General features: G+C 41.0%; 1 protein-coding gene across 13 annotated transcripts in view; it reads left to right on the top strand.

Moving 5' to 3' along the window:
- add1 (adducin 1 (alpha)) overlaps positions 1–9319 on the top strand; it is a 173513-nt gene that overhangs the window by 144685 nt on the left and 19509 nt on the right. For all 13 annotated transcript variants that reach the window (XM_043703905.1, XM_043703897.1, XM_043703915.1 and 10 more), the window contains one exon: positions 6932–7085. In XM_043703905.1, the coding sequence (XP_043559840.1) occupies positions 6932–7085 (154 nt within the window). The remainder of the gene's footprint in view (positions 1–6931; positions 7086–9319) is intronic.

Here is a 9319-nt window from a genome sequence, read left to right as displayed (position 1 = left end):
ATTACAAAGGTGTCATCTACATATCTGACCCAGAGTTTGGGTTGAATTTGCGGTAAGACTGTTTGTTCTAACCTTTGCATTGCCGCTTTGCTATGAGTCCAGAGATGGGTGAGCCCATGGGTGTGCTGTTGATTTGTTCATATATTTGGTTGTTGAATGTGAAGTGTGTTGTGAGGCACAGGTCCAGTAGTTTGAGTATGCAGTCTTTGTTGATAGGTTCCCCGTCTTGTTGTCTGTTCTGTATGTCCAGCAGGTTGGCTATTGTTTCTCTGGCTAGGGTTTTGTCGATAGAGGTGAACAGTGCCGTTACATCGAATGAGATCATAGTTTCTTCTTTGTCTATGTGTATATTTCTGATGATGTCCAAGAATTCCTGTGTTGACTGTATAGTGTGTCTGGATCTGCTGATCAGGTGTTTCAGTTTCTGTTGTAGTTCTTTAGCCAGTTTGTGTGATGGTGTCCCTGGTAGCGATACGATGGGTCTGAGTGTGATGTCTTGTTTGTGCACTTTAGGTAGTCCATAGCATCTGGGGGTGGTGTTGCTTTCAGGTTTCATTCTCTGTGGGTCAAACCTGATTATCTGTCTTTTTTTTTGCATGTTCCTCAGTGTGTTGTTTATCCTATTGGTGAGCTGTGGGGTGGGGTCAAACTCCCTCTTTTGGTAGGTGTTGGTATCTGCAAGTAGTTGCGTTTTCTGGATGTATTCTGCTTTGTCTAGGATGACCGTCATTTTGCCTTTGTCTGCTGGTAGTATGATTATGTTCTTATCATTTCTTAGTGTTTTTAGTGCTTCCCTCTCCTTGGTGTTGAGGTTGTGTGTTTGTCTTTTCCTTGTTTTCTGATACCCAGCATGAGCAAAACCAACTTAGTGTACAAAATCCCATGCAAGGACTGCACAAAACACTACATAGGACAAACCGGAAAACTGCTAACCATCCATATGCATGAACACCAGCTAGCCATGAAACTACACAACCAGCTATCCTTAGTAGCCACACACACAGATGACAAGCAACATGAGTTCGACTGGGACAACACTACTATTATAGGACAAGCCAAACATTGAACAGCCAGGGAATTCCTAGAGGCATGGCACTCATCCACAGATTCTTTCACAAACACATTGACCTGGACCCAATATACCGGCCACTGCAGTGGACAGCTGGAACTGACCACCGGAAGCAGCAGAGACAAACCACTATAAATGCCGGAGGAAACAACACAGAAGCGCTTCACAGGAGGCTCCCAAGCACTGAGGATGTCACCTCGACAGGGGATGAAACATCTGTAACACAATTCCCAGCTCGGCGAACAACCACAACAACAAGCATCCAAGCTACAAATCCTCTCACAAACTTTGAGATTCACTAGGTTGTTGCGTGGGATGGAATGTTTCAGCTACAAAGAGACTGGATAAGCTTGGATTGTTTATTTTTTGAGAAGAGAAGGTTCGGGAAACCTGAGGGATGTGTATAAGATTGAGGGGTATGGACAAAGTGAATAGAAAGCAGTTGTTCCCTTTAGTCAAAGAGTCAAGAACAAGGGGACATAATTTGAACGTGAACGATGGACGTTTAGACTGGATTTGAGGAAGACATTTTCACCCAAAAGGTGGCGGGGGCTCTGGAATGCACTGACTGAGTTGTTAAGGTGGGATTTATAATCATCTAGCAAGCAACAATTTGATTTCAGATAGTCAACATGGTTTTGTCAAAGGCAGGTCATGTCTCACAAACCTCCATTGAGTTTTTTGAGAAGGTGATCAAGCATGTAGATGAGAGTAGGGCAGTTGACGTGGTGTACATGGACTTCAGTTAAGCCTTTGATAAGGTTCCACAAGGTAGGCTGTTGGAGAAAATGTAGAGGCATGGGATTGAGGGTGATTTAGCAGTTTGGATTAGAAACTGGCTTTCTTAAAGAAGGCAGTGAGTGGTGGTTGATGGAAAATATTCAGCCTGGAGTCCGGTTACTAGTGGTGTGCCACAAGGATCTGTTTTGGGACCACTGCTGTTTGTCATTTTATAAATGACTTAAATGCAGGCATAGGTGGATGGGTTAGTAAATTTACAGATGACACTAAAGTCGGTGGAGTAGTGGACAGTGTGGAAGAATGTTACAGGTTACTGGGGGGACTTGGATAAACTGCAGAATTGGGCTGAGACGTGGCAAATGGAGTTCAATGCAGCTAAATGTGAGATGATGCACTTTGGGAAGAATAACAGGAAGGCAGAGTACTCTGTCAATGGAAAGATTCTTGATGGTGTGGATGTGCAGAGGGATCTTGGAGTCCTTGTACATCCCTGAAAGTTGCCACCCAGGTTGACAGTGCTGTTAAGAAGGTATACGGTATGTTGGGTTTCATTGGTAGAGGGATTGAGTTCCGGAGCTACAATATCATGCTGCAACGATACAAAACGCTAGTGTGGCCGCACTTGGAATATTGTGTGCAGTTCCAGTTGCCCCATTACAGGAAGGATGTGAAAGCATTGGAAAAGGTACAAAGGAGATTTACCAGGATGATGTCTGGTTGAGAGGGAAGCTTTTATGAGGAAAGGCTGAGACACTTAGGTCTGTTCTCATTGGAAAGAAGAAGGCTAAGAGGGGATTTGATAGAGACGTACAAGATGACCGAAGGATTCGATAGGGTAGACAGTCTTTTTTTCTAGAATGATGTTGTCAGCTTGTACGAGGGGGCATAACTACAAATTGATGGGTGATAGGTTTAAGACAGATGTCAGAGGCAGGTTCTTTACTCAGAAGTAAGGGCGTGGAATGCCCTACCTGCCAGTGTAGATAACTCAGCCATATTAGGGAGATTTAAACAATCCTTCAATAAGCACATGGATGATGATGGGATAGTGTAGAAGAGTTCATAGGTCGGCGCAACATTGAGGGCCGAAGGGCCTGTTCTGCGCTGTATTGTTCTGAAATTTTGTGACCTTTGAAAAGTGCTTGGATGAGCACTTGAAGTGTCATAACATCCAAGGTTATTTGCCTAGTGCAGGAAAGTGGGATTAGTGTAGGGTACTATATTTTTTGGTGGTATAGACATGATGGGCCAACTGGATGTATAGTATGGGGAGAAAGTGAGGTCTGCAGATGTTTGAGATTAGAGCTGAAAATGTGTTGCTGGAACAGCGCAGCAGGTCAGGCAGCATCCAGGGAACAGGAGAATCGACGTTTCGGGCATAAGCCCTTCTTCAGGAATGAGGCCTCATTCCTGAAGAAGGACTTATGCCCGAAACGTCGATTCTCCTGTTCCCTGGATGTATAGTATCCCTTGCAAGGTCTGTTTTGTGTAACAATGAAACAATTTTGCCCCTCTTCTGTGAAGAAGTCAGATGGCAGAAAAAGAGTCATGTGATAGATGTACTTGCATGACATCAGAAGCATATTGCAGATGTGGAATGAGAACTTTTTTTTGAGCTTCAAAAATGCTATGGTGTAGAGACATCAGGATGTCATCATGCATGAATTGCAGAAAATGAGTATGCAGGTGCAGCAAGTAATAAGGAAGGCAAATTGAACTTTGCTGTGCATTGCTAATATATAATATGAAAGTAGGGAAGTATTGCTGCAATTGTACAAGGTATTACTGAGGCTGTACCTGGAGCATTGTGTACAATTTTGGTCCCCGTACTAGAGGATGTATGTAGCTGTAATAAAGATGTTTGAGAAGGTCTAATGGATTTGCTTTCAGAGGTGGGTTTGTTTTATGAAGGGAGGTGGAGCAGTTTAGACTTGTTCTTTATGGAGTTTACATGAATAAGAGGAGATCTAATTGACATATATAAGGTGCTAAATGGGATTGACAAATTAGATGTAGAGAGGATGTTTCCTTATGTGAGGCAGTCTAAAACAAGAGGCCATAATTATAGGATAAGTGGTAGCAGATTTAAAACAGAAAGGGTCATGAATATCTGGAATTCATTACCCCAGAGTGCAGTGGATGTTGAATTTGAGTAAATTTCAGGAGGTGTTTGTTAGTTAGTTATTAATATTACAAATGGCTTGAATGATAATGAAGAGCAGACAAAGTAGAGTTAAGGCCATGATGAGATCAGCCATGGTCCTATTAAATAACGCAGCAAGCTCGAAGGGGTGAGTTATCTACTCCTGCTCCAAGATCTTAAGTTATTACTCTTGGTGTGATGTATAATATTTGAAATAAGTGATTAATAAATTTGATGTCTTGGCGCTTGGCAGCAAAGTTCAATACACAATCTAATATTGATGGTTGCACGCTTTCATGTTCTTGAATCAGCTTAGAAATGCTATACATGCCTATTGTATGTATTTTAATGAAGGTTCTAGTTTGATTAGCTAAAATAAAGTTTACTTTTCTAAATTGTAGCTGGATATTTTGCTTTAATTGGCATGGTATGCTTGAATATTAAGAATAAAAATTTAAGTTTTCTTTTCTATACTTCAAAAAATTAAATGTTGCATTTTCTATAAACTAATCCATATTGAGAGTAAAATCCCATTTAGCAATTGTCTTTCTGGCAAGAAATATGTCTAATTATTAGTAAGAACTCTTCAATTGACTTACATGTTTATATAATATGCAGATTAGTTAAGGACTTAAGTTTCTGATGGCAATCAGAGTTTGAAATAATTAAGAAGTTCAAATGCATTTGACTACTGACTTAATTCATGTTGTCATCTGTGCTCTGCCTGAAGGCAAGTCCTTGGTCCATCATCTGCAGAAGAATCACTATTTTGGCAACTTTGTCAATGCTTATTTGGCATTATCTTCCACTTTAAGGAGCAGGATAAGGAGGTCCTCAAATCTACCTCAGTTGGAACTGAAATCAAATCTACATTCTGCGCATAATTTTGAACCACAAACTAGACATCTAGCTAACTGAGCTAACCAGCTCCTTCTGTGATTTATTGCATTGAATTTTATCTGGTTTCTAACCATTAACTGCTGTCTAACCTTGTATATTTGAATGAGTGAAGAATTGAAATATGCCCATTTATTCAATCAGTTGCATGTAGATCTCATGACTTTTGTAGACTCGCATAGAGATATTTAGTATCAAAACAGACCCTTCGGTCCAATTTGTCCATGCCAACCAGACATCCAAAATTCATCCAATCCCATTTTCCAGCATTTGGTCCATATCCCTCAACCCTTCATATTCATATACCCATTCAGATGCCTTTTACATGTTGTAATTGTTCCAGCCTTCTCCTCTTCCTGAGGCAATTCGTTCCATATATGCACCATCCCTTAGGTCCCTTTTAAATCTTTCCCTCTCGCCTTCAACCTATGCCCTCTAGTTTGGACTCCCCTACTGTGGGGGAAAAAGACCTTGACTATTCACCCTACCCATGATTTTGTAAACCTCTATAAGGTAACCCATCAGCTTCTGATGTTCCATATAAAATAGCCCCAGCCTATTCAGCCTTTCCTTGTAGCTCAAGCCCTCCAACCCTGACAATATCCTTGTTAAACTTGAAAGGGTTCATAAAAAAAAAATACAACATCTTCCCTACAGCAAGGAGACCAGAACTGTACAGCTGCATCATGACCACCCAACTCCTATATTCCATGCACTGACTAAAGGCAAGCTTACCAAACACCACCTTCACTATCTTATCTACCTGGGATTCCACTTTCAAATACCTTACCATTAAGTGTATGAATCCTGCCCTGATCTGTCCTACCAAAATGTAGCACTTCAATTTTATTCATCTGCCTGTCCCCAGTCCATTGGCCCATCTGATCAAGAATCCATTGTACTCTGAGGTAACCTCCTTTGCTGTCCACTACACCATCAATTTTGGTGTCATCTACAAATTTACTAACCGTATCTTCTATATTCACATCCAAATCACTTATATTGATTACAAAAAGCAGTGAACCCAGCACTGATCCCTGTGGCACACTGCTGGTCGCAGGCTGAGAAACAACCCTCCCCCACCACCGAGCCAATTTTGTATCCAGGTGGCTGGTTCTCCCTATATTCCATGTGATTTAACCTTGAATGTTCATTTAAGATAGACAGCCCTAATCATATTTTGCTGATGAACTATGAAACTGCCTGCAATTGCCCAACTGTGAATTTTTAAATTGAGTAATTCTTTAAAAGGTTTGCTAAGTGCATGCCACTTTTTCTTCAGAAGATAAGAGACTGGGTTGCCAAAACTGGACAAATCTAGAAGAGCAACAGTTTTTTTTTAATTTAGCTCAATTTTGTTGCACTATATCATTTGCTATGTGAAAGTTTGGAGATCTGTTCCTAAAATCAGCTTCTTGCTGATATAGGCAAAAGTGAGGACTGCAGATGGTGGAAACCAGAGTCTAGATTAGAGTGGTGCTGGAAAAGCACGCAGGTCAGGCAGCATCCAAGAAGCAAGAAAATCAACGTTTCGGGCAAAAGCCCTTCATCAGGAATGGAGGGAGGGAGCCTCCAGGGTGGAGAGATGAATGATGGGGTGGGGCTGGGGAGAAGGTAGCAAAGATTCTTGTGGAGAGAGGAGAACTTCTTCAAGGTAGGCATCCTTGCAAGCGGATTTGCAGTAAGATTAAAATCAACTAGGCAAAAGTGAGGACTGCAGATCCTGGAAACCAGAGTCAGAAAGTAAGAGAATTCAATATTGAATTTCAGGCCAGTTAATGTCTGACAGCAGGGCAGGCTGTACTTAAATCCAAAGTGCATAACACAAGTTTGCATGAAATCACAGGCAAACTAAAGGTGGTCTTTAAGTATCTTCTGGCCACATTGAACCCCACCCTATCTAGTTTGCTTTGGGATGATGGTCTTTTATACAGTGCCTTATTGACCCAAGAATTTCTTTCAGGTTGTGAAAATGATCGTGTACGACAATCAGTATTTCCAATATCATCTGAGCAGTTCCTTGTTATCGAATTGTGTAGGTCATTGAATCATTTGATGGTAATTTTGTTCTGTTTATTCAGGGCGAATTGGTGACCGCATCAAAGGCAATCATTGAGAAGGAATATCAACCACGGGTGATTGTGAGCACTGCACCAAATCCCTTCAACAAACTGACAGACCGTGAACTTGATGAGTACCGGAAAGAAGTTGAACGAAAGCAGAAGGGGCCTGAAGGCAAGTTGTTAATAGTTGTTTTAAAACCTATTGATTTGATTTTTTAGAAATCTGATTTAACTAACAACCTGTTCAAATATACTTTGTACATTTGGTGCAATCAAACAGCTGCAAATTGGTACTTTTCAGCACTATTATATCTAAAGCAGTTTAGTACAAAAAATGTAAATCTATTTTGGTCACTTATTTGCCATGACCGTTTGTCCCAATAGCAGCTATTTCCACCTGGCAACTTGGAGACAACATCTATTTGGGAAAGAGGTTGTTCAGTTTCTGTTTTATTAAATTGTGGTGCAGTCAAATAGCTGCAGATTGCATAAGTGCACTACCCCTGATGAAAATGCTACTTGGTACTGCTCAACACTTTTACATCAAAAGCAGATTACCATTAAAAATTCCTTTCTCTAAGAGACCTTAGTGAACCAGATGGGTATATGGCTGCTGTTAAGCTACTTTTTGTTACTGGGTCTTTTCTATTGAATTTATACCTGAAAGGAATTGATTGGCTTTTCATTTACACCTATTTGAATGTGTTTATATACTGGTTTAAAAAAGCTCATCCTGTTGTAATGTGTGTTTCGACAGTGCGAATGCGCTGTAACGTGATTGATGAATTGGGGGCACACTGTTTCTACAGCGCAAACGTTTTAAATGTGTGTTGGCTATAAACGATTACAATGCCAACACTTAAAACGCTGTTTCTAAAGTGCGATTTTTCTATAACGCAGTGTTGCACAAGAACGCAACCATCATGTAAAAGAAGAACTTACTATATCAAAGCTGAAGCGTTACAAAAAATTGGGAGAACATTGAGGTATCGCTTCCTACTTAAGTTGATTTCAGATCTGATTATTACTGTCACTGAGACACAGAGAGGGGCAAATTTGACAGCTCAATATTCCAGAATGTAGAGTCTTCAGGGAAGAAGCTAAAACAGGAGTGGGTGTCACAACAACGATCAGGGAATCTATTACAGCAGTGAGGAGGAATGACGTGTTAGAAGGCTCTTCGAATTAAGCCGTATGGATAAACCTAAAAACCAAAAAGTAGCAATCCTATTGGGAGGAGTGTACTAAAAAACCACCTAACAGATCAAGAGAAATAGAAGAACAGAAGTGCACATGTGGACAAATTTCAGAGAAGTGTAAAAGTAATAAGGTCGTGATTAGTAGGATAATTTAAGTATATTTGTGACTTGAAGCCTGTGTCTACTGGAGATCTGCAGGGATCAGTGCTGGGCCTTTGCAGGTTGTAGCTTATATATATAATCAATTTAGACTTTAAATGAGGGAGGGCTAATCAGTAAATGTGAGGTTGATACAAAAATTGGTGATGTGGTAAATAATGAAGAGAGTGTCTTGGATTACAGGAGGATTATACAGTCATATGCCACAGAAATAGGACCTTTGGCCCAACTCGTCTGTGCTGACCAGGTTTCCTAAACTTAACTATTCCTACTTTCCTGTATTTGACCCATATCCCTCTAAACCTTTCCTATCCAGGTACCTGTTTAAAAGTGTTATAAACACTGCAATTGTACCTGCGTCCAGTACTTTCTCTGACCACTTGTTCCATTTATGCACTACCCTCTGTGAAAAAGTTGCCCCTCTAGTCCTTTCTACATAAGAAATGGGAGAGGAGTAGGTCTTCTGGCCTGTCAAGCTTGCTCCGCCATTCAATAAGATCAAGGCTGATCTTTGCGTGGACTTAGCTCACCATAACCCTTAATTCCTTTTCAAAATGAATGGATTCAAAAATTCATCTATCTTTGCTTTAAAAACATCTATAGAGTTATAGAATCATAGAGATGTACAGCATGGAAACAGACCCTTCGGTCCAACCTGTCCACAACGACCAGATATCCCAACCCAATCTAATCCCACCTGCCAGCACCCGGCCCATATCCCTCCAAACCCTTCCTATTCATTATACCCATTCAAATGCCTCTTAAATGTTGCAATTGTACCAGCCTCCACCACATCCTCTGGCATCTCATTTCATACACGTACCACCCTCTGCGTGAAAAAGTTGCCCCTTAGGGGAAAGATATAAAAAAGAGACCTATCACCCTAAACCTATGCCCTCTAGTTGTGGACTCCCCGATCCCAGGGAAAAGACTTTGTCTATTTATCCTATCCATGCCCCTCATAATTTTGTAAACCTCTATAAGGTCACCCCTCAGACTCCGACGCTCCAGGGAAAACAGCCCCAGCCTGTTCAGCGCCTCTCTATAG

The sequence above is a fragment of the Chiloscyllium plagiosum genome, chromosome 2 (genome assembly GCF_004010195.1).
Source record: "Chiloscyllium plagiosum isolate BGI_BamShark_2017 chromosome 2, ASM401019v2, whole genome shotgun sequence".
In the NCBI taxonomy this organism is placed as follows: Eukaryota; Metazoa; Chordata; class Chondrichthyes; order Orectolobiformes; family Hemiscylliidae; genus Chiloscyllium; species Chiloscyllium plagiosum.
The sequence above is the reverse complement of the archived record's forward strand: the minus strand, read 5'-3'. Positions and strand labels throughout refer to the sequence as shown.